We start from the raw sequence: 26,783 nt of genomic DNA on the forward strand, positions 1-26,783 counted from the left end.
AATGAAATGAAATGAAATGAAATGAAATGAAATGAAATGAAATGAAAAGAAAATGGCTTAAAGACCTAAATATAAGACCTGAAACCATAAAACTCCTAGAAGAAAACATAGGCAGTGGTCTGTGGCATTAGCCTTAGCAACATTTTTTCTAGATGTGTCTTCTCAGGCAAGGGAAACAAAAGCAAAAATAAACTATTAGGACTACAGCAAAATAAAAAGCTTTACACATCCTTTTTTTAAAAAATTAGCCAAGTCCTCAAGATAAGATACCCCACATTTTAAAATACACAAACGATTCTATTGTTAACTGCAAAGTCATAGCCCTTGGAGGGAGTAAATGGACATATCGAATATCCAATCAGCTCACTTTTATTCTCCAAACCCAACAGAAAAAGCAATTCTTCCTAATAGGGATCTCCTAATCCCCCATAGTAGCACTCATTCAACAACTGTGATGGAAGGACACAGAGAGCTCTCAAGTTGGAGGCCATCTGAAGAGTCAAAATGCATGAAGATATATGAACTCCTACCTCCCCTGATGATAAAACATTGTTCACGTATTCCAAAACTGACTCATCCTTAATCTCATTGTCCGTGAAGATGAAAGTGATTCCTCTGCCTTGCTGTCCAGCTGTTCTATACAAAATCTTCAGGTCTTCCACTAGATTTGATGTGTTGTAGGACCTAAAGAAATATTGTCATTGTGTCGTTAGCTAAATTATTTTGATGGGAAGGAAAAGATCGCTATAACAATGCTTTATGCCATTTGGTTAATAAAAAGAAGTGCTGATATTGTTCCATCAGATAAGAATTTTATTGTATGGGAATGTTACTGGTTCATTGTATTTACTTACAAGGATGAAATTGATTTTTAAAACTTTCTTTCAGTGCTGAATACCTACTCCTTTGGGAGTAATAGAGGTGAACCATTTTGTGAAAATTTTTGAGTACTTCCTTATTCGCTAAAGTTAAGAACTATTTTTTTTTTTCTTGAGGCATAATTGACATATAACATTATGTTAGTTTCAGGTGCACAACATAGTTATTTCCATACTTGCATATATTGTAAAAAGATCACCACAATAAGTCAACATCAAGTCAAATCACAGTATATTTACCTGAAAATATGAAACTGATTTTTAAACTCCACATATCATGAAACAGTATAATTTTCTGGGACACAAAATAAAAACCTAAAGTAAAAAGTCAACCTGAAACCAAAATACTGTTTTTACCACAACGAAGTGTCATCTGAAGCCATATATGTTTCATTTTGAAAATACTTGTTGGTAACACTAAAACAAAGGTTAAATTGGGATGTTTACTAAGGACCTATCTGCCACTGGAATTGTAATGACACCTCACAAATTAATCTAAATGAAGCAACTTCAAGTCTTATTCTTTCGGGTGAGGGACATGCCTCATTACAAATGGTGCCCTCTCGAGGCGCCTGGCTGGCTCCATCGGAAGAGTGGGTGACTCTTGACCTTGGGGTTGTAAATTTGAGCCCTGCATTGGGCGTAGAGAAATTACTTAAATAGTAAAATGTTAAAAAAAAGAATGTTGCCCTCTCATCCTCCAATACATCTTTGGGGCCCACATAAAAGAGTTTTCTGAGCAATCAGTACACAGTAGGAGACTAGCTGGAAACACGGAATATCACACTCTAAATCTTCTTTCACGATGAAAAGCAATCCTTTAGTGGAAGTCAGCCTGTAATCATTAAATATTAGAGAGGTCCCAATACAGGGCAGCCCATTACCACCAAAAGTAAAAATAAAGGTCTTCCAATCCTAGAGATTCAGACTTACTGAATTATTCTTTGAATTTTTTTGTCATTAAATAAACTCAGAGTTCAAAGCACAAGAGCAAATGGCCTTCTGATTTTTTTTAAGGCTACTAAATATTTAACTTCTATACTCTGTGCTTTTTGATCATCTAAACCCTAAATCCTAGAACCAGAAATCCCACTACCAGGCATCAATATTTTAAGAAAATGTCTAGAGAAGTGAGATCTGAGAGATTAGAAAAGAATTTCAAAGATGCAGTTCCCCATTAGAGAGGGAGACAGAGAGGAAAAAAAAATACCTCATCCCAGCTTCTCCTGACTTGGAAAAACTTCCAGTCCCGTCCCCTGGATCAAGGGCCCGCTGCCTCAAATAATGACCTGAGCCTTCTTACAAATGTCTGTGTTTCCAGAATGTGAGGCTCTTGCTTCCTGATTCTTGGCCACATAGCTATGCAGAGGTGTAGGCAGTAAGATGGCCTCTTGAAGGCAATGGGAAGGCTAGCAGGCCTTGGCCCTCCTTTCCATTAGTAACAGAGCGTTCCCACTGTGACATGCAGAGGAACTAATTTATCACAGAGAGAGGAGGTGCAAGATATTTTTCCTGAGGCATTGCGGCACAAAGACCAGCCAGACCAGAAACCAAAAATACTCTTGGTTAATTCCCAGGTAGATCTGGGATTTCCCACAAGTGATAGAGTCTCCACTGTAAGATAGGCTAATATTATATGCCCTGCTAGCCCACAAAGCTCTTTTAAAGACCAAATTAGCCTAGGCATATAAAAGTGCTTTGAAAACTATACAGTTTTAAATAAATGTTGGGAACAAAAATCTCAGAGTCCAGGGGTACCTGGGTGGCTCAGTCGGTTAAATATCTGACTCTTGACTTTGGCTCAGTTCATGATCTCAAGATTTGTGAGATTGAGCCCTGCATAGGGCTCTGTGCTGACAGAGTGGAGCCTGCTTAGGATTCTCTCTCTCCTTCTGTCTCTGCCCCTCCCCTCACATTCTCTCTCTCTGTCTCTCAAGATAAATAAATAAACAACATTTAAAAAAAAATCTCAGAGCCCAGTCTCTTTCCTGTATAGGATATCATTTATCAAATTCTGCTTCTATCCAAACTAGAACAATTATACACAAGGCAATTAGAATTATTTATCTCTGTCCTAGTACTTGAAAACAAAGCAAAAACAAAAAACAAAAAACAAAAACAAAACAAAACAAAACAAAAACCAGCAATCTTTTAGATTTATTCTCCAAGCAGAAGCCTATAATCTGAACCAAATGGAAAGTGTAACAACAACACATGAATATCTGGGCCTTAAACCCAGTGTTTAATCATTTTCGATCTTTGCCCTAGTAGATATCTATAGGTCTCCATCAGTAAGACAGATGGGTACACTTTGCCCTACTGGGCCAAACCAAAACTCTAGATCAATGCCCAAAAGGCAAGACTTCCTAGTCCCACACCTACAGGTTAACCTCTTATAATTTTCAGCCCAACTAAACTTCGCAAACTGGCCTCCTGTTTCTCATCTTGGTTAATCCTGAAATTCAGCCCCTTTGAATCACCCCTGCTTTTCTCTTCATGCTGACTCTTCACTTCCTGGTTCCGCCCGCCCCACACATGTATGTCCAAGAACAACCGTCCTGGGGTTCCCTATCTTGAGGAGTGTTTGCATGAGTGTATGCATCATCTTTCCAAGCCAGAACTAGGATGGATCAAGTCCAATAGTTCAACTTCCCAATGATCTCAAGTCTGTCCTTTTTTCTCCATTCTTACTGCTACCACTCAAGTCCCATTATCTCTTGCTTAGACCCCTGGGACACCTTATAACTATTCCTGTTTAGCCCCTTCCATCCATTTTCTGTACATACAAACCCACAGGCCCTTCCTAGGGGTAACTCATTAATGGTTTTCTGTTGCTCTAGGATAAAGTCTAAATTCCTTATCATATCTTCAAAGGCCTCCTTTTCTATTCCTTCCCCACTTAGTATCTTATGCTGCACACCCACCCATATTTTACTTCTTCCAGGGCCTCAATGTGACTTCACATGTGCTGATCTTTTTTGCCTGGAACGTTCTTTATCGTTCCTCTTCTCTGAGATAACTCCTATTCTTATTCAGGTTTCCATCTTTTCCTCCAGAAAGCCTTTTCTGACCATCCCCCACACTAGGTTAGGAGTCCCTCCCTCATGTTTCAATAGGAGCTGGTCTGCATTTATTTCTTTCTCATAGATAGCACCTACATACGACACCTTATTTTTTTTTATTTTTTTTAAAGTTTATTTATTCTTGAGAGAGAGAGAGAGAGAGAGAGAGAGAGAGAGAGAGTGCAAGCAAATGGGAAAGGGGAAGAGAGTGAAGGAGACACAGAATCCAAAGCAGGCTCCAGGCTCAGAGCTGTCAGCACAGAGCCCGACACGGGGCTGAGCTGACAAGCTATGAGACCATGACCTGAGCTGAAGTCGGACGCTTAACCGACTGAGCTACCCAGGCGCCCCCTACATACGACACCTTACTGAATGAACTGCTCAGGTGCCTGACCCCTTGACTACTGTAAGCTCTGTCATGACACGAGCCAGACTTGCCATGTGCTCCCTAGCACCTAGCCAGTGCCTGGTGCATAGCTGGTGTTCAACAAATATTTTTACATGTACGAATAAATGAATAAATACAAATTTTTCAGTTATTTTTCTAGTTTGTTAACATTCTTGAAACCTGAATTAACATCTAGTACGGAGAAGTTTCTTCCGAAATACACCAAAAGGAATACACGTAACACTCATGGCATGCATAAGTGCAGGGGGGCAGCTATTTACAACGAGAGGCTGAAATATCTCAAAAGCAAATTATTAATGTGAAAATTTCATATCTACAACAAAGGTTGAAAGGGGACAATGATAACTCAACATTTAAGAAGGAAAATGATTATGATTCCTTATGTTTAAGAAAAATGCATTCTAAATTCAAGTGGCCTCTGAGAACCTGCTATCAAAATCCATTTCAGGTTAATTAAAGTGAAAGCTTGTTACCTTGTCAGAGTGATCTGGAAGGAAGTATAGCCAGCAATGAACGAAGCCAACCTCGTCAGGCTCTGCTTTCCTGATCCGCCCACCCCCACCAGGAGGGCATTTCCCCGGGGCGTGCCAATGACACGTGAGATCTAGAATGCGGAATAGAAAAGACACAGATCATTGTTCAACATGTAAATATTCCATTTTTTCCTCTTTACGCAAAAGAAGCATTTGGGAAGCCATATGTGTCTCAGGATCGGAATGGAGAAAGACGCTGGCTGGATGAAGGACAGCATTTCTGAAATAGAATGGTGTTTGAAGAGTACCAGACAGGGCATATGTTGGGGGCGCCTTTGGGAAACAAGAGGAGACGAGTACAGAGAAGTCGGCTGAAGTCCCTCTTTGGCCTGCTCTGGGTTTTAAAGAAAAGAAATAGAGGAGACTTGGATGTTTCCTTTCAGTCTCCCAACCTTACGCAGTGGGACAGGAAAGAGACTGAAATTTCAAGACAATGTATATCCTTGGAATACAGAAGAGTTGATTAGAATATCTTCCACATTTGAACAATGGCAGAACATTTAAATCGAAGGGAAGAAAATTTCCAAAATGTGGCATTGGTGATGGAATTTTGAAGAGGAAGATGACGAGGAGGAGGAGGAGGAGGAGGAAGAAGAAGAAGAGGAGGAGGAGAAAGAGGAGGAAGGAGGGGAGAGAAGGAGGAGAGAGAGAGAGAGAGAGAGAGAGGGCAACACAGAATCCAAAGCAGGCTCCAGGCTCTGAGCTGTCAGCATGGAGCCTCACACGGGGCTGGAACTCACGAACCGTGAGACATAGTGACCTGTGCCAAAGTCAGACGCTTAACCAACTGAGCCACCCAGGTGTTCAGAAGCCCATGTTTCTTTAGCTTTATTGTTACTGATGAATTGCTTACACCATCAGGCTTCCAACACCCCCACAGAGGGGATTCAGTGTAGGATTCTCCTGGATGCTTTTTTCTCTTTACATGATAACTACTTCTCTTTCCGACCTAACTGCAGTCTGAGCCTGGGGTATTGGTGTGATACCCACTTTTCTGTAGACTAATGATAGTGAGAATGGAGCTGAGACGGATCACCTCTATGTGGCTGGGGTAACCTGGAATTAGCAATATGTTGACGAACATATTGGTAAACATCCTTTCTCAGGATTACCTCCTGTGGCAGGGGCTACACTTTATTCCTGTTGGGACTACTCTTTTTTTCTTTTTGTTCAGATATAATAAAATTCTGGGACTACTCGTGGCTGTTGGATTATTTCTCCCAATGTAGTATGAGCCCCTGGAAAGGAAGATCATGTTCACGTCTCTGTTGTGGGTCTGAGAGCCTGTGGCATGGGTGGGTGGCACACTGGTCCTTCCAGGCTCCTACTCAGTTGTAGGCAGGGGAGTTGTTGTAGGCAGGTAAGGAACAGTACTGGCAAGAATGATTTTGCTGCTGTCTATTCATAGTCTTTCCGTGGTACTATTTCAAGAGGCAGAGATAAGGCAGGTAAGGGGCTACTGAAAGCCACACTGGAATCTTCTGTGTCTTTCCTTGGTTAATATTTTTCAAATATATGTCTTTTGTCCTAACCATTTCCTTCCGTTGGTGTTGGTGAATATATTAAGGGTTGAAATAATTGTTGATAATTAGGTACTGGGAACCTCCACCCAATATCTTTTCCTGAAACCAGCCTAGATCTTACATTACAATATTCCATTCCCAGTTTCTAGCACACGTTAAACACTCAAACCGCATACGACAAATGAACATATACATGAATAAATAAGTAGAAGGGTTTAAAAGAGATTCAAAAACTCATACCCTAGAATACAAAAAGAAATAAAGGAGAAAACGCAGTCAAATAGGACCTTCAAATGGTACTATCTTTCTCCTACTCTATAGATTGTGAGATAAAACTATTCATTTTTCAATTCCTTTAGCAAATATTTTAAAAATTAGCAATGCCCAGCCTGCCCCGCAGGTGCTCATGTGCTAACAGAGGAGAGAGACCTGCTAACAGAAACGTGGGGATGTACCACGCTGCATGTGGAAACAGGTAAAAATGGCGGCAAACGAAACAGTGCTGCTGGGCAAAGGCAACTCTCAGGTGTGGAGCTGGAGCGTGATCTGGATCTTGAAAGATAACTACGAGTCTCCTACAAAGAAGTGGGCAGGCCAGGCAGGAGTTGGGCTACGTTTTAAGAAGAGGGGCTGGGGTGCACAAAGTCTCAGAGTCGACAAAAGGCCTGGGGTATCCCTAGGAGGTGGGAACTTCAGTACTAGGTCCAGAAACATCAGGAGATGAGGCAGCAAAGGGTTGGCTAGGGCCTCAGTGGGGACTTGGTTAAATTCCAATCCCATTTATCAAGCATCTCAAGCGTGCCTATTCTCCGTCCTGTGAATACTGAAGTGAATAAATTGGGTGCCCCACACTCACAAGCTTGCTGCCCAGCAGGGAAGACAAACACACAACACAGATAAATTCCACACGACGCGGCACTTGTTGGGAATGCACGTGGGTGAAGTTGTCTGGAAGAAGGGTGCGTTTCATCATGGGTAGCTGATTTTGCTTGATTACATGCTAAGCTGAGCATAAGCCACAGGCTGGAGTGCTAGGCAGGGGTGAGACCACAAAAAACCACACATGTCATGGTTCAAATCTTAACCAAAGAGGCAAAAGAGCTGTCACAGAGATATTCTCTGTTTTGAAAGAAAATCATTATTTTATTTTATTTTATTTTATTTCATTTTATTTTATTTTATTTTGAGAGAGAGAGAGAATGGGGGAGGGGAGAGAGAGAATCTTAAGCACGGAGCCTGATGCAGGGCTCAATCTCCCAACCCTGAGATCATGACCTGAGCCAAAATCAAGAGTCGGATGCTTAACCAACTGAGCTACCCAGGAGCCCAGAAGAAATCATTAGTTTACTGAAGAAAGGAACTAAGAAATATGCCTGGTCTCATATCACATCCTGTTTTGCTATAATTTTCATCTTAATTCTATCTTGTAGCTTCTATCACATCTTATAACTAGGTCACATATTTTCAAGGCTCACATCCATGTGACACTTTGGATGTATTGTCCACAGGAAACAAGCAAAGAGAAGAGAGGGTCAGCCTAGGAGACTGTGAGGAATGTAGCATCTTAGCTCAAAAACTCCAGTCAGGAATTCTTCAGCAGACACAAGAGCCTGAGAGAGAAACTGAGGCAAACAGTCAAAGACCCTGTGCTGAGTCACCTGTGCCTCAAATGTCATGTGCCCACAATTTTGAAGTGAAGAAACGCTCATCGCTCATACTTATCGCTCATACTCTGTGTTTGAAACACAGAAATGAGACAGTTCTAGAGAACTTATTCAAGCACGAGACTAACAATAGCCTCATTTCTTTTTTTAATATTTTTAAATTTTATTTATTTCTGAGACAGAGAGAGACAGAGCATGAGTGGGGGAGGGGCAGAGAGAGGAGGAGACCCAGAATCCGAAGCAGGCTTCAGGCCCTGAGCTGTCAGCACAGAGCCCGACACGGGGCTCGAACTCACAGACTGCGAGATCATGACTGAGCCGAAGCGGGACGCTCAACCGACTGAGCCACCCAGGGGCCCCAACAATAGCCTCATTTCAATCTGAGCCATTATGAAATCCGAGGCCAGTCAGATTTTTGTCCCCAAGAGACGTTAGTTATGAAGTTGCTTTTGGTATCATTTTCTTTTTTTTTCTTCTTCCTTTTAATCATTAAATATGACAGACTATCATTATTTACATTTGGAAGGATATCTGTGCTCATAATTCAGCACAGATGTCTCAGATTCTGAGTATTCTAAGTGTCCAAGCTAAATGCCTTCATGCAGGGGGCGGCGGGGGCAGCAGTGGGGGCGCGGTACCCAACCCAGACCAGCCCCTCCGTCTTCCTCCCTCTTCCTGATGTCCTGGAGCCTTCCCCACCCTCTTCTGCTTTCAGAGGGAGGGTCGTCTAGAGGAACTCTAGATTCAGTAATTATGAGAGGAGACAATTTGCAATTATAAGGTTGCTCCTCATGCCTCAAGCTGTCCTTTTTCTAACTGAAAGGATGTAGTCTGAGAAAGAAGTTGACATCAACAAAGTGAGAATATCAGCAACAGATTTAAAATGGCATTCTCTTGGGGCACCTGGGTGGCTCAGTCAGTTAAGCATCCAGCTCTTGATTTGGGCTCAGGTCATGATCTCAGGGTCGTGAGATCAAGCCCTCCATGGGGCTCCTTGCTGAGCATGAAGCCTGCTTAAGATTCTCAAGCCCTCTCCCTCTGCCCTTCCCCCACTCACACACTTGCCCGCACTCTAAATAAATAAATAAATAAATAAATAAATAAATAAATAAATAAATAAAAAATGGGATTCTCTACCACCACAAATAAATTAGATCACATAAGTTATCAAGTAAATAATATATTTTGTTTCCAGTCTTTGCAAATCAACTATCTTAGGAAGAGATACTGAATGACCCCTATGACAAAGCAGAAAGGAAAATGTACTTTCCTGGTAAATTTCATTCTAGCAAAATTTTCACCCAGCTCAAAGTCAATTGTTCATGCGGTATTTTCTTATTATCATTTCTAACTGTGGTAAAATACATGTGACCTAAAACTTCCCATCTTGACCATTAGGCATATCGGTCAATGGCATTGTGGTGCAACCACCACAAAAACTCTCCATCCTGCAAAAGTGAAATTCTGTACCACTAAACACTCCCCACTCTCCCTATCCCTACACCCCTGGCAATCACCGTTCTACTTTCTTGTCTCTATGAATTCGACTATCCTAGGTACCTCAGACAACTGGAATCATCCAGTGTTTGCCCTTCTGTGACCAGCTTAGGTCACTAAGCATAATGTCTTCAAAGCTTACGCACTACTTTTTACAGCTCTCCTTTGCATAATACAAAAAATAAGAGGACCTTCTGCCTGTGCTTTGAACTCAGATGTCAACCACATTCATTCTACGTAGTGAAAACATTGAGCTGGAAGCTGTGTAGCAACACTGAATAAGATTATATCACACGTTGGAAGTCTACATGCTCTGATTTTCAGGCTGATTTTCCGCCTATAGGTGTCACATGTTGCAGTTTCGAAATTAAACTGGACTCCAACATTGAGTTGATTTTTTACACTGAATATTCTCTTAGGAGATGAAAACAAAAGAGGGGAAAAAATTCTGGTTTGAAGCCCCACGTCCGTCACTTTGGGGAGGTGTTACTGGGCGTGGCCACTGACCTTCACTAAGTGAACCATGGCATCATCGAAGAACACCAAGTCCACGCCGGTGCCACGGATGCTCTCGTTATACAGCTGCAGGAACATAGTCAAACGCTTCTTTAGGTGATCAAAAGATTCAATTGGCTCATAAATTTTGGGCATTTCGGCATCAGCCTCGTCAGATGTTTCACCTAGGGAGTTGGGGGAACAATTCAGTTGCTTCCTCAAACTGCCAGACTTTACTACTTCCTTCAACCTAAATTAATACACTCATAACTCTACAATTTAACACTGAACAATACTGATTTTCACCCAAATGCCATAGTATATATATTTTTAGAAAAGGAAAAAAGCAAACAATAGTAAAAGCATTGGAATTTTTGTGGTCATATGCAATCTTAGTTCCTTTCTGCCTAGAAAAGGCCAATTTCAAATAATATAATATGAATGGAATTTAATTTGAATCCATAATTGAATATTGGCATTTCAATGAACCTTCCGGGAATATTCGCTTCATGGACAAAATGAAGGTCAGAAAAACAGGGAGTTAGTGTAAAAAATCAGCAAGAGAGATGAAGACTTAAAAGAATTTTCTAATAAGATGAAAAGAAAAAGGTCATTGCATTTGCTCAGGAAATTCTTATGATTCAGGAGTTTCAGGTTAGCGGCAAAGATAGAGTGAATTTTAGGGAACAGAGGTAGAGGGTTGAGAGAAAACAGAATAATGATTTCCTAAATAAACATATTGAATTGGGTCACTGGGAAAAGATTATTGAAATCAATATGCTTTTTTAAAAATTAGAAACACATAATATACCAGCTTAACACTTTTCCATCTTTGACTATAAGGCATAATGCCAAAGGAAAGCTAAATGAGGTCTCTGGAAGTTTACTATTGGTTCACATTAGTAACAGGAAAAAGAGTGACATCTGAGTTGAATATGCCAGTAACAACTTAGAAATTCACTGGGTACTAGAAGAGTGAGTGGATCTTCCAAATCTAATAGTACATAATTATTGTCAATTGACCTTGTCCTAATATAATAGTATATTAACCTTTTTATAACAAAGCGAGAAAATTGATTTAACATAGCCATGAAGATTGGCTTCTTTGCAAAGCCCTCACTAATTAAATTTCAATAGTCACTTCACCTTTTTTTTTTTTATAAATGTTCAACTCAAGCTTTGAGAAACAAAGCGCTTTGAATCAACAAAGGTCATGTGTTTGCCTCCCACACACCCGCCCAGCAAAAGTGCCCCAGTTGTGCTTTGCTGCTTGGAAACCATAATCTAATTATTTAGCCTTCTGAATTAGAGGAAATAAAAGACATAAATTTTTATTATTTACCCTTCTGAATTAGAGCAAATGAGATACATAAATTCTAATTTTAAATGCTCTTACACCTACAGGATTTTTGTACGTAGGTGACCTGATTTCAAGTAAAATGTGTCAGCTTCTTTCTGTGGAAGGATCCTTCCAACTGCATAGCTAGCAGTAAACTGCCTTTTGCAATTGTCACTCGGGAACTTCTGATAGATCACACACATCCTTATCAAATCTGGAAAGGGGCTGCCTGGTCACTTTCAACCGTTTAGAAGATATAAATAGCATGTGTTTAAATATAGAAATTAACTTAAAATTCACTTCCAGTATTTTAAAAAAAAAGGTAATTAAATGAAAGAGAAATAGTCTACTTACACTGTTATTTCTGAAGGAAAAAAGTAATTGGAGCACTACCTCTGCATAAGAAGAGAAGCAATATATCTCTCAATTTTTCATAGAACCATAACCACGAAAGCTTATGGCCACATCACCCACCTCTTTCCCATTAGATTCAAAGGCTTTCTCAGGTATTTGAGGCTTTTCTAATTTCAACACTCGGGATGACCCAAATAACAATTACAGGAAAACCATGGACTGTGAGTACCCTGTTCTGTGAGTGTTCCGCGAGATGAGCAAACATTTCTAATGAATTTTATCTTGATAAACAAGCGATGTCTTGCAATGTGAGCAGTACGCGTCACCGAATATCACATGATCTCAACCGAGCCAATGGTTCTTGAAATTCTCTTTGACATACGAGTGCTTTGGATTACAAGCACGTTTCCGGAACGAATTATGTTCGTAAACCAAGGTTTTTGCGACCTTCCATTTGGCAGACTGCCAAGCCACTCTGCAGATAATATTTCATTTATTTCCCGCAGTGCCCCATGACGCATATATTACTATTTCCATTTTCCTAAGGGAGGAGAATGAGGTTCAAGTCCAGAGAGTCATCCAGCTAACATGTGGTAGATCCCTTCCACAAACCTACCACTGTGTGACAGCTACAAATCCTGGGCACTTTCTTCTACCCTATCTTGCCTCCTAAATCTACTTTATATGCAGGATTGAGAGGTATAAAAAATAGTTAATCTTTGAGCTCCATCAGTAGCCACGCATTCTGTATTTATTGAGCAACTACTATGTCCCAGGCTTGTTTCAGTAAACTTTCCTAGCCAGAAACTCAACATCCCTAACCTGAACCTTCTGTCTTCAAGTATCCCTTTGGGGAATTTCAAATTCTGCTTCACTTCTTTACCTGTCACTTCAGGTGCATCCCTCAGGAAATCCACAAAATAAGCATCAGATCCACAGTCCACCAAGGGTTTTTTCTCTTCACCAAACTCCTCCTCCACCAAACGTACTAAAGCCTTATCAAACCAGGTCACATCACCGGAAACCGTGAAACGATCAGCTACAACACGTTTACACTCATGCTTCCACAGCCTTAACAGATCCTGTTGAAAACAGAATTAAAACGTGTTATTCTTTCCTATTTGCCATAGTTGGGAATCAAATTGACAAAATTATAGAGCACCATCCTTCCTGATCTAAGATGCTACATTTTAAAAACTGAAGGTTAGGGGCACCTGGGTGGCTCAGTTGGTTAAGCCTCCAACTTCGGTTCAAGTCATGATCTTGAGGTCCATGAGGTCGAGCCCCACGTGGGACTTGATAGCTCAGAGCCTGGAGCCTATTTTGGATTCTGTGTCTCCCTCTCTCTCTGCCCCTCCCCCGCTCAGGCTCTCTCTCTCTCTCTCTCTCTCTCTCGCTCTCGCTCTCGTTCTCCCTCTCTCTCTCAGAAATAAACATTAAAAATATTTTTTAAAAAATTAAAACTTAAGGTTAAAACATACTTCATTTCAGGGTGCCTGGTTGGCACAGTTGGTTAAACATCCAACTTCGACTCAGGTCATGATCTCTATCTTGTGGCTGGTGAGTTTGAGCCCCACATCAGGCTCTCTGCTGTCAGAGTACAGCCCTCTTTGGATCCTCTGTCCCCCTCTCTTTCTGCACCTCCCCAACCCGCACACACACTCTCACTCTCTTTCTCTTTCTCTCAAAAAATAAACTTAAAAAAATATATTTTATTTCAAGTTGGTCTAATCAAGTATATCAAATAGAGTAGGGTCTATTCATGTTCAGTCTTTACATTAAAATGAAAACAAACCTAGACAAATCACTAAAATGATTCTGGTTAACCAACAAGGTAATATGCTACATAAAAGTCTTAAACCTGTGATAAATTAGTCTGTTTGGATAAGACACCTACATTCATGTGGCCAGAGCAGAAAATAAAATGTAGTGTATAAACAATTTTCACATACATAACTATTAGAAGGGTATGTTTACTTAACACGATGTGAAGGAAATTTGCAGCAAAAGTCTGGATTATCTGAACAAAACAATCACCTAGTCTATGTAATCCAAGGTGCAAAGTTCATTGGAAGTTGAGGATATTAATTGCTCGATACACTTGTTTCTATAGCAAGTTCATCTGATATGAAAGACTGGTGGAAATTTCTGAGCTTGCTAACATTTTGCAGGTTAGGGAGTTTTTAAGCTATTATATTACTAATGATAAAATGCTATTGGTTATATTTGGTTACCAAAATTTTAAAGGAATTTAGTAAAATATATTCAATGATTCAGTTAATTAAGACAGAAGTTCATGACAACATCAATTGCTGGAAATATTTATGATGATTTCAAGTAAGCATCAAAATCTGGCTACTCAAAAAATAATATTGGGGAACTGCATTCTGCATGGCCACTAATGTATCAATGAGTTTGAGGGGAAAAAAAAAAACAAGATAAAATGTTCCCTGCTGCTAAAATTATTTTCCGTTCTCTGTAACAAGGAAAGTGAGCTTTCCCCAAAACGTCTTTCTTTGGAGTCAGCCATGTGGTTACCTACTTTGTGAGCATCTGGGGCAAAGCTGGGTTTTTTTTTTATAGTCACTACTCAATATGCCTAGTGATGGTTTGTTTGATATCTCAACTGTTCCTGTGTATTGATGTGGACAAATCCCTAAAGCCAATTTGCTTAATTACCTTCTCCACTCCATAAAAAGCTAAAAGGGAAGCCAATATTACCTTAGCCTGAGCACACAGGCCATGCTTTGGAATTTTTCCATAATGTTTCTAGTTTGAAGAGAATTCTTTTAATGCTAGGAACTGTTATATTCAAGTGTGTGTACAAATGCTCATTTCTCAGCCAAATGGACTTTCTACTCTTCTGCCTCTTCTTAATTATGCCAATATACATAATTGTTTTAGTTCATCTAGTTACACGGAAAAGAAAGATCGTGGATGATTAACAAAATGGTCTCTTCAATTTTGAGTGTTTATAAAGATAATTACTTTTTTAAAGCTAAGATGTCAAGTTTAAAATATGGAGACTATTACATAATAAAATCAGTACTGATTCTTTCCATTATTTAGTATAAGAAGAATATAATGGGAAAATAAGATCAGTTGTTTACTTTATTCCATTCATTAGAAAATAACTATGTATACTATTTCCTTAAATATAAATTTAATTGGAATTTTTTAAAAGAAACTTCCTGATGTACTTTTCCCTTATTTATGTTAGTTGAAAGGCAGAAAAAAAATGCATGCTAAAACATCCCAAAATATTTCATCATCCCACTAAACATTACATGACGAATAACCGTTTAGGGAATAGAATAAATAACGATGCCATTTATTTTCTCCTCTTATATTTCACTTACATCTGGTTCCTTGATAACCTCTGAGGTGGTGTTCAGCATTCCCTGCCAGATCCTAGAAAGATCTCGAAGGTTAAACACATAATGGAATTTTGCAGGGGTAGGGAGCATTTTCATCTTGGTCATCTGCCACAGTCGACGTGTCAGGGGGACCAATTTCTTTACTGAATCTCTCACGCCATCTGAGAAGCCCCTCTGACTGCAATAGTGGCCTACCCCAATCACACCTGAAAGGGGAAAAAAGTCATAACATTCTGAGTGATGGTTCAAGTCAGTGAAATTAAAATGGAAAACATTATACTATAGAGTTTGCACAATTATCATATACAGTATAATCGATGACCACATATCAAAGAAATTTACATTCGTGTTCTCTTATTTTTTTAATCTAAAAAATAGATATAGGCTCAAGGAAGTTAGCATCCTAATACCGAAAAGCTGGTTGAGAAACACTACTGAAAACTCTAGGTAAATGAATTCAGTATTATTAAGTAGGTGACATTAAATACATAAAGGTGCTTTCGAAAGACATAAGGAAAAGGGAGGTGTCGGGAACCCTTAAGATTTCTCCATTCTACTGTTGCCTTTCCAAGCATTACAAAATATTTTAATTTACTTTGTGTGTAAAACTTTCTAGGCGGGGCGCCTGGGTGGCGCAGTCGGTTAAGCGTCCGACTTCAACCAGGTCACGATCTCACGGTCTGTGAGTTCGAGCCCCGCGTCGGGCTCTGGGCTGATGGCTCAGAGCCTGGAGCCTGTTTCCGATTCTGTGTCTCCCTCTCTCTCTGCCCCTCCCCCGTTCATGCTCTGTCTCTCTCTGTCCCAAAAATAAAAAAAAAATAAAATAAAAAAAAAAACTTTCTAGGCAAAAAAAAGAATAATTAAAATTGATTAGTCTTTTTTTTTTTCTGGTCCATTGTAATTTTCCCAGGTTTAGACAGTTCACATATCACTTGGTTTCCAAACTTTTGCCCACTATCATGATTGAAGGCAGATATGGCCAAACCCCACTAGCCCAGGGTGCTGAGATGACATTCTAGTCTGCCAGAAATTAATTAGGGTATCCTAATGCATTTTCTCTCAGTAGTAGTTTCAGAAATGGTAAGTTAACACCTAACACAATGCGTACATAACTTTACAATCTTTTTCTGCAAAGAGAAACTACAAAATCAACTATAAACTCTTCATTATTCAGTTTGACAATCATAGTTATCTCCTGGGCTAGTGCCGATATAGATATAGATATAGGTATGTAGACGTGTAGATATATAGTGTTTATCTATATAGATATATAGTGTTTATCTCCTGGGCTAGATATTATTTCTGAAATACTACATATTTAATCAATCAGTAACTTATTACAATCCTGTAAATTACTCTGATGATCAGACTCTGGCTAATCTCTGCTATGGGCAAAATTATTGCTTTGGCCAGAATCATTATGTGGCTTGGTTAGTCTCAGCCACATAAACATTTGGCATGGTAGTCTATCAATCGGACCTGAAATAGGTATATCCATGAGGAAACAATCTCATCATCTTCACGTTCATTTAATGTTTAGCCTCCTTGGTTAAGAAGCTGGCAACAGTCACTTTAAGAAAAACAAAGGTAGAAAGGATCTACCTAGGCACCCAATTCACTACATATATATAAAAAGTCCTTATAGAAACAAAATCCTGATATAAACACTACTTGAGAGTACATGGTAAAAAGGACTGAAGAGCCACCCAATGCCCCTTCTGTGTTGACCTCTGGGTAGATATCTTCTTATTGGAATGCAAGTAGGTATTACTCCCTCCCCGTGCCCCACTGACACCATTTTACCAAAGATCTTGTCCATGGAAGCATCAGAAGGCAACGTGCAGTTGAATATAGAGAACTGTCTTTTGAGTCTTTGGGGAATATCATTGCGTCCACCCCCAGGATGGATCATGGCTGCCAAAAATTGGATGTCCACAATGCTGGTAAACTCCCCAGGCTTCTCCAGGTTATAAAACCCATTCTGTTCCATCAGCTGTCGTACTATCTCATTAGTAACCTAAGAAAGACAACGTTCAGAATTTAAAGGTCACTCCTTTACATCCCAGAAGCTAATGCCTTGATGTTGCCAAGTAATGGAATTTCTTGGAATTCAGTAACAGCATATTGAAAAAGTAGAAAAATATTTACTCATCAATGTTGAGTTGACATAAAGTGTGCAATGGAATCAATATACCTGATCGCCCCACTCATTGATTACTGGCATATTCACATCATCAATAAAAACAGTCATCTTCTTTCCCGCAGGAGGGCCATACGTTGTACCCATGCGTTTATCCACATAGCTCTCTATTGTCCTCTGCAAAACAAGAAAGCCAACAGAAAGATTTGTGAAAATATACCCTAAGACACGGTGAATGAGTTTTAAAATCTAGGAACATTTGAATTGACAGGAATTACTCACAGACACCCCCCAAAACTCTCCTTAATTCTGGAAACCAGGGCATGAAGTGCCTAAAGTGTCTTGCATGATGTTCACCTTCGAAAATCTGCTTTAATTTTGGAGTACGTGAAATTCTAATTACTGTAAATTTTGAGTGGGATGAGACTCCTTAGTCTATTCCTAAAGATTTTGTCTCATTGTTCTTATACGGATGACCCTGCATTCCCCAGCCCCATCATTCGAAGAATTTAGCCCTTCTAAAAGTTTCCCTGTAAATCAGGGACAAAATTAAACAGGGCAACTGTCCAAGAAGCTTGCTAGGTCGGTGCTCTGAGCCACACAGCCCGTCCCAACGTGAAGACTGCTCTGTCTCCATTGAGAAGGCCACCCACGGGCTTCTGTAGTGGACACAATCCAGATCCAAGGCTTTGGGACAGCTGCAAGCACAGTGAATCACGTCTCACCCCCTGATACAAAATAGCAAACCACGCCCCGCTGGGTCTCTCTCATTTCTCCATTCTGAATTTAGGTGGTAAAGAAGACTAACTACACTGGGCTCTATTTAAAAAACAAACAAACAAAAACAAAAAAATTTTAAAAACCACACTTTTCCTAGCAATATGAAAAAAGGAGTATTGGGAGAAGTAAGGGAAACCTGGGGAGGGACCCAGACTATCAATCATTTCAAGGGTAGTACCGTGTGGTTTGGAAATCAACCAGTCATTCAAAATGTATGCCCTGAGTAACCAGAGCTAGAACACAAATAAAACAGAAAAGGCTTCATGGTCCTCATGCTCTAGAAGCTCAGTCTTAAAGACCTCGATCCATACCTACCACTGTAGCAATTTACTGATCCAAGATTTTAAGTTGTGTTAAAGATAATGTAGGGGCACCTGGGTGGCTCAGTCGGTTAAGCATCTGACTCTTGATTTCAGCTCAGGTCACGATCTCCTGGCTCGTGAGATCAAGCCCTTGCAATGGGCTCTGGGCTGACAGTGTGGAGCCTGCTTGGAATTCTCTCTCCCTCTCTCTCTGCCCCACCCCAGATAGTGTGCATGCTCTCTCACTCTCTTTCTCTCTCTCAAAATAAATGAATAAACATTTAAAAAAGATAGTGTATAAATGTAGGAGAAAGTGGAGATACATTGACCCAAAATGCATCCTCCTCCTATCCAAAAAAGCTTACTTATTTCATGATGAAGAGCAAACTAGTTAAAAATGACTTCAATAGGGGCGCCTGGGTGGCTCAGTCGGTTGAGCGACCGACTTCGGCTCAGGTCATGATCTCACGGTCCGTGAGTTCAAGCCCCGCGTCAGGCTCTGTGCTGACAGCTCAGAGCCTGGAGCTTGTTTCAGATTCTGTGTCTCCCTCTCTCTGACCCTCCCCCGTTCATGCTCTGTCTCTCTCTGTCTCAAAAATAAATAAATGTTAAAAAAAAAAAATGACTTCAATAATCCAAGACACAACCACAAAATAAGGCCAACATAGAAGCAAAAAGTCATATATTTGTCCTCGGAAATCTTTGCAGTTTGGTCATTTCAAATTATAATTTCCCATCACCATTTTAATGAATAAGGGCAAGAGATATGACATTTTTTCACCATTTCCAAATATAAAGATATATAAATATATCACAACTCATTCAATTACAAAGTAAATCTCTCAAGACAACAGTACAATGGCAAAAAGAATTTCCTATTTCCCTGAAATAAAAGCAAGCTGTTTAAAGTAATGAACTGGCTAAATTTAGCTCTGCTTTTCAATGAATTTAAATGTGTAAGGCGATTCATAATCTCCTGACACCTTCCTATGGCAAGCTAGAGGCTTCCAGATATTCCCTTGTCTACTAATGAGACCTCATAAACACATGAAGATTTTATGTCTTGGGGCGCCTGAGTGGCTCTCAGTCAAGTGTCAGACTCAGGTCATGATCTCGCGGTTTGTGAGTTTGAGCCCCACATCGGGCTCTGTGCTGACAGCTCGGAGCCTGGAGCCTGCTTCGGATTCTGTGTCTCCCTCTCTCTCTGCCCCTCCCCCACTCAAGCTCATTCGCTCTCTCTCTTTTTCTCTCTCTCTCAAAAATAAACATTAAAAAAAAAAAAAGATTTTATGTCTTGGGCGCCATCTAAGAGGTAAAAGGCCACAGGTGGAATAGGTGAAGTGATATGGAGTAATAGTCCCACACCTGCACTTTCCTCCCCTTCACGGTGACCCTATTTTTTTTTCAAAATAACAGGAAATCGTTAGTAAGCTATATGTCATAAAAAGGCTAAGCTGACAAAAAAAAAACCAAAAAACAAGAGGGAGTAAAATGAAGCAGCTTCTGACCCTGGAGTTGAGACCTTTCTGTTTTTAGAACTGCTACCCATTAAATCATTACCTAATGCATCTGGAGTTTGAGGAGACCTCCTAGAGTTCGGAAGCACAAGAACTGTAGGTTCTACTCCATCACATAACTATTTGGAAATGTCTGGGAAAACCATATATGTGGACTAGTATCTCCAGCTGGGCTTCCGCACTTGGATGATCCATACTTGGCATCACGAAGTCAACATATCCAACATAAATGCCTCTTACCCCAAAGTCTGCACCCCCTGCTGGGCACCCATTTCAGGGATCTACACCAATGACCCGACTGTCCCGTCCACACATTTCCCCATCCAACATCAATACATTCTCTCTCTTCTAATTTCCATACTCCTATTTGATGTATCTCCTCCTCCCTGGACAATGATATTCCCAAGGTCAGTTATTTGTCTTTCTCAGGGGGATTCATGTCACAAACTCTTAAACTGCCCCCATTCTGCCTCCTCCAGCCAGTCCTGATAACTTCTTAATAAGTCATATATACTATGTTGTGTGATTTACAATTTTATCTAGAATTTTCTGTCTCCCCCCAAAAATCAGTCTAAAGAACTACAGATAATCTTTGTTGTGTTTCGCCACCCACACACTCTCGGATTTCCTTCACCTGGGTTCCCACTTCAACCACTGTTTTGGTGAGATGGACCCCGGTGTAGTTAACAAAAATTGGCATATTTGTTTATCTGAGTACTGTGTCTCCCACTGGAATGTAAAGAGGAAAGACATTTTGTTTGTCTTGTTCATCACTACAACCTCCGGGTCCAGAAAGGTATATGGCACAGTGTCCTTATTTGTAAGTATTTGATATACAGATAAATGAGGAAAAGAAACCTGGGAGTCATCCGTAACTCTCTTCTCTCTCTTCTCCCCCTCTCTTCTTTTTTTTTTAATTTTTTTTTAATGTTTATTCATTTTTTGATAGAGAGAGACAGAGAGTGAGTGGGGGAGGGGCAGAGAGAGAGGGAGACACAGAATCCAAAGCAGGCTCCAGGCTCCGAGCTGTCAGCACGGAGCCCGATGCAGGGCTTGAACTCACGGACCGCAAGATCATGACCTGGGCCAAAGCTGGACGCCCAACCGACTAAGCCACCCAGGCGCCCCTACCCTTCTCTTCTAACAACACCTACTCCGACAACAACAGGTGTGCTTCCATTCTAACTTTTGCTACTTGGTCCAGCCCTCATCTCCCAGTTCTCTCTGAAAACACCCATATCTCTTCATCTTGTCCTCCCCTCTGCAGACAGCATGAGCCTTCTAAAGGGGCAGCGTCACCCTGTAAAATACTCCACCAGTTCTCCAGGAGTGATTTACAAGGATTGCCATGATGTTCCCACGTACATCTCCAGTCTCACCTCTAAAGACCCCTTAGTCTCTTTGTTCTGGGCCCTCACCATCGTAATTCATTCGTATTCAGTTAACAATAAAACACATACCACACAGTGATGCTCAGCTCACAGGCTAGTGTTCGTTAAGGGGTCCTTATTTACATATTCCTAGAGTAGCCATTTCTGAGCCAAAAAATCTCTCAGCATTAGCATCAGCTAAACACAATTTGTCAAAAATTGATTTAGATGAATGATCTTCCATCAATGTCACTTCTCTCAACACAGCTATTGATGAAAAAAAAAATTGAGATCTCTAGCAAGAACTTGGACTACGGGCAGTTTATGCTGTTGTCTGAGAACAAACAAAAACTCTACTCTGAAATCAGAGGATGTTAGTGAGCATGATATCATCTTAAGCACTCTATGGAATCTTAGAAAGATTCTGTTCTTGTTGTCTGCCTATCTCACACATGGCATGGCGAGGGCTGGCCCAAGTTGCGACAACAGCATTTTAAGAAATAAAAACCAGAAGGCTAGAAATCCAGACAGACTTGGGAATGCAGGTGGAGAAAGCTGCCCGTGTCCATGCTAAGCGAGGAGCCCTACAACTGGGGTAATTCAATTTTTTGAATTAATTTCTTAATAGTTCAGCCTCTATAATTCCTAAAATATATAATATTAATATGACATAAGTATGGAATTTCCTTAAGTAAAGTCAGCTTTTTCATTACATTGATTTCTGTAATCTTCTGAAGAAACTACTTCCTTCCTCCTCCGGTCTCCACAACACTTTTAGATTACACCATAAGTAGCACTTATCACATCAGTTATACTTGATTGTATACATGTCTATTTCCCCAACCAGACAGAGGGCGGAACACTGCATTGGAAGAGATACTGGCAGTGTCATGTACAGTTGAGAAGGTTGTGCACTGCCCAATTCTTGGGTTTATCATTCACACAATTGTCTCTGTAATAGGACATAGCACAAATCTGCATAACCTGCATAGTCACAAGTGGAAGTGTATATAAAGATATTTAAATTACAGATACATGTGTATGTGTGTATATACACAACACAGTATTATCCATAAATGATATATGTCAAAGTACAGGGTGAGCTTAATGCATTATAAACATGAAAGATATTTTATTATCACTTACAGGTAACTCTATATATCAGCATTTAAGTCATTTTCATATATATTACATCCAACTGAATTGAAATATAAAATATGCTTGGGGCGCCTGAGTGGCTCAGTCGGTTGAGCATCTGACTTCAGCTCAAGTCATGATCTCATGGCTTGTGAGTTCAAGCCCTGCGTTGGGCTCTGTGCTGACATCTCAGAGCCTGGAGCCTGCTTCAGATTCTCTGTCTCCCTCTCTCTTTCTGCCCCTCCCCCACTCATGCTGTCTTTCTCTTTCTCTCTCTCTCTCTCTCAAAAATAAATAAACATTAAAAAAATTTTAAATATGCTTAATTTTAGGCCTACATATCTGCTGTTTAGCTAAAAGATAAAAATGTTTTTGAGAGCTTATGTTCTTATTAAGACATCTATTGAGGGGTGCCTGGGTGGCTCAGTTGGTTAAGCATCCGACTTCAGCTCAGGTCATGATCTCACGGTTTGTGAGTTTGAGTCCCATGTTGGGTTCCGTGCTCATAGCTCAGAGCCTGGATCCTGCTTCAGATTCTTTGTCTCCTTCTCTCTCTGCCTCTCCCCTGCTTGTGCTCTCTCTCTCAAAAATAAATAAACATTAAAAAAAAATTTTTTTAAAGACATCTAATGCTTGAATAAGATCTTCCCCTTTTACTATAAATCACCAAAAGCAAATGAAAAATCTTACATTAGTAAAGTGTAAAATGCTCAATAGCATATTATAAAGAAAAGTAAAATATCTAAAACAATGTGAAAATACAATAACAATGTAAGTAGAAGCTAAAAATAAAACAAGATCACTAAGTGATAAATCAGTCATTTGAATATTAATGTGGATAAAGAAAAGCCAATTGGAAGGAGGCATATGGGTGAACTGGAAAAGCACAGAACATATGGGGACCTGGTTTCTCACCAGTTTCTGCTACCGGCTAACTGTGTGAACACAGACAAGTACCTCAGTCTCCCTCGAACTGAGTATATTCATAGTAACAGTAAAACCTGACATTTTTAGAGACCTTCACCGTGGAAACATACTTTCACATATTATCTCTTATGATTCTACTCCAGAAACTCATCTTAAAAATATGCTCTTGGGGCGCCTGGGTGGCGCAGTCGGTTGAGCGTCCGACTTCAGCCAGGTCACGATCTCGCGGTCCGTGAGTTCGAGCCCCGCGTCAGGCTCTGGGCTGATGGCTCAGAGCCTGGAGCCTGTTTCTGATTCTCTGTCTCCCTCTCTCTCTGCCCCTCCCCCGTTCATGCTCTGTCTCTCTCTGTCCCAAAAATAAATAAACGTTGAAAAAAAAAAATTAAAAAAAAAAAAATATATGCTCTGAAGAATCAGAAGGATTTTCTGCAACCATAGGGGCCTCTGCAGGAAGCAAGCGTGAAGTCAGGAAGGGTTTCAGGAGTCCAGCTCCAATTCCACCAGAGTAAATCTATGGTCACCTGTTTCATAGCTTAGTCTTCTGCATATGATTTCATTTGGAAAAGTGGTTCTGAGTCTTTTAAAAAAATGTGGAATTTCTTTCTAGGCTCTATGAGTCTCATTTTTTAAAAAGAAAATAGTGCCATACAACTATTTAGAAGACAATTATATTCAAAACATTTTAAGATTATTTTTAGAAAAGATCAACTTTTTCAGAAATTCTCTAAAGAAACTTTCTTCTTAACTTCCTGTGTTGTTTAACTTTTTAAAGGTATGTGTAGATTACCTCTAAAACAGAAAGAAAACACTTAAAATAATATTTGTCGGGGAAAAAATTGAGATCTCTCTCTTAAAAGACTAACTGAATTGCCTTCGCCCAAAAGATCAGGGCATCGTACAACTTTTGCCCAAACTACCCACTTTCGATAGTTACAGGGATGCCATTACTTATTAATCCAAGCCAATGGAAGTAAACTAGACTGTTCTAGATGAAGACGGACATATAGTCAAATACTGACAAAAGCTGTGCATGTGACACCTTGGGAAAAATAAAAGAAACCATAAATGAAGACAACCTGTCAAGCAACAGACGTGTGGCCTCGACTGGACTGTGTGCTATCGTGGTAACACAGGAGGGACGCACAGTATCTATTTTCTCGTCTACAATTTCAGTTGCGTTTGGACCCAGGTAAGCAGAAGATACCGAGAAAGATGCTCATCTCCCTCAAAACTCACTTTAGCATGAACGGTGGAAAATTACAGTGAGAAAGTTAATTATAGCAGGCTAGGTAATTGAAACTTTCTAAAATTAATGAGTCTAGCTTAGTAGAAAGCTTGGATACTCAGCAGGTAACAGGCACTGAGCAGACTACATGATCCTATGATGCTTCTGAGCAGGAAAAGAAACAGTGAACTATCGATGACAGCTTGACACCGGGGTCGGAGGGAATTGGACTAACGTAGCTGGGAATCAGCTAATGGGACCTGAAAGAATACACATGTTTGTGTTCTAAAAGCCTGCCTATTATTGTCCTAATTATTACATTCCAATGTGGTGCAACTTCTAGAAATCTATTATATCATTTATGAATTTTGATATCAACAAACAGGCTGCTTTCTAGATAACATATGCCTTTTTTCCAGGGAATTAATAAATGTCTCATGTTAAAGAGACGTAGCCTACAGATCTTTATCACGCTGAAGGAGTAAATAACACCAAGAGTTACTAATAAAAATACAGAGACAGGGTCTTGTTACATACTAAATGATTTGGCTGGCCTTTGTCCCTGGTTCCTATCACGCCTACGTCATGAAGCCCGACAGAGCTCTGGACAGTGTCGTTCAGGTGAGCTTACCAGTTGGGGACGCACTTGGATGTGCCTGGAAGACAACACATGCTGAGGACACAAGAAGGTTTCGGCCGGGACCCTCCCAACCATGGCCTCAATGCATCTCTTCTTGTGGCTGATCCTGATTCATATCTTTTATAATAAAACTGTAATCATTAGCCAGCACTTTCCTAAATTCTGAGAGTCATTCTGGTGAATTACGGAGAGGGAGTCATAGGAACCGCTGAACTTTGAGCCAGGTTTCGGAAATGCTGGTGGCCTGGAAACTGAGGCAGGTGGCTGATACCTGAAGTGAGGGAAGGTCTGGGGGGGACTGAGCCCTTTGCCTGTAAAGCCTCAGTAACTCCAGGTAGTTACTGTCAGAATTACATTACAGCCCCAAAGATTTACTCCAGTCTCAAGAAATGTGAACTGATAATTACCCAACATAATAGGGGGAAAGAATCACACTTTCCTTTAATGTTTGAAAACCTGCATCCGCAAAGAAGTTATAATTAAAACCTTTAAGGGGATGCTCTCCTAAAGTAAAACTAACAAAAGTTCTTCAAATGTGAGATAATACCAAGGGAATGTGCATAATGTCGGTAACAAAGGAATATGTATAACATTAGCATCTTGCCAGCCTAGGGTAATTTAACGTGCTATTCCCCAAACACAAAAATATCACAGCTCAGTCTTTGCAGTTTCAGGCTGACCTTCCACGCAGACATTCCTTCCCATCACGACACGGTAAACGGTATTCATCTGACAGAGGGCTAGCAGGTATTGGAAATTCCATCTCTAACAGGAGCCGAAAACAGTTGACAGTCTTATTTAGAAACTTAATCAATGGTCTTAGTTTATTGGCACTCTCCAGTCACCAATTACATGAAGGGATAAAAGGTCAGGATGCAGCCAGGCTGTCAACAATTTTCATTGCTCTTTGATATTTTAATTCCAACAACTACAGCACAACAAAGTTAATCAAGACCAAAGTTCTTCGGGTTGGAAGTCTCCTGAAAATTCCCCTTCCATCTTCAAGTTATGAAATGTATCCTTTTTATTTATGTATTAATGTTCTAACAGATATGAGGGATGATTTGAAAACAACCCAAGCATGAGTTGACATAGGATTCTCTCCCCAGTTTCCACAGGGTCTTAAACAACTTAGGACCAGAGCAAAACCACCAGGCCACCACTGCGATCCCAGTCATTCTTGGCAGTGTTGTTCACAGAAGCAAAGCAAATTTGAGGGATTTTTTTTTTCTATTACTCCTCAATAATACAGTAGGGTAAAATCTTGAATGTGCTAACTCTACGATTTATTCCTGCCATTGATAATGGGAGCCATGGTGTAATGTTAAGTCAGGGTACAACAGAATAAATCAGCAATGTCGGGACTGGAGATCAGACAAGGAATGAAAGCAAGACTGGAAGAGAATTAGACTTGCACCAGTCGGAGATCTTTCCACACTAATACCCTGTTGTGGACCCTGAGAATGTGAATTATGGAGAGGTGGGCAGGGAGAATGAAGAGAAAGAAGGAGATGTGAAAAGTATTTCCGTAGCTACATTTTCAGACCTTGATTCAAGAGAGACCCATCAAAGACGACCGGTGTATCTAGCCTAGAGGCTAGAATAATAGTAACA

The 26,783-nt window shown here is 40.2% G+C and overlaps 1 protein-coding gene across 1 annotated transcript in view; it reads right to left on the reverse strand.

The window, feature by feature from the left end:
* DNAH5 (dynein axonemal heavy chain 5) overlaps positions 1 to 26,783 on the reverse strand; it is a 291,695-nt gene that overhangs the window by 81,141 nt on the left and 183,771 nt on the right. Inside the window, exons 48-54 of the mRNA XM_040494117.1 lie at positions 17,326 to 17,448; positions 16,935 to 17,148; positions 15,114 to 15,337; positions 12,638 to 12,836; positions 10,074 to 10,246; positions 4,823 to 4,953; positions 531 to 684 (exon numbers count right to left, since the gene is read on the reverse strand). Of these exons, the coding sequence (XP_040350051.1) occupies positions 531 to 684; positions 4,823 to 4,953; positions 10,074 to 10,246; positions 12,638 to 12,836; positions 15,114 to 15,337; positions 16,935 to 17,148; positions 17,326 to 17,448 (1,218 nt within the window). The remainder of the gene's footprint in view (positions 1 to 530; positions 685 to 4,822; positions 4,954 to 10,073; positions 10,247 to 12,637; positions 12,837 to 15,113; positions 15,338 to 16,934; positions 17,149 to 17,325; positions 17,449 to 26,783) is intronic.

This window comes from Herpailurus yagouaroundi, unplaced genomic scaffold, assembly GCF_014898765.1.
Source record: "Herpailurus yagouaroundi ecotype Mexico unplaced genomic scaffold, PumYag 29, whole genome shotgun sequence".
NCBI lineage: Eukaryota > Metazoa > Chordata > Mammalia > Carnivora > Felidae > Herpailurus > Herpailurus yagouaroundi.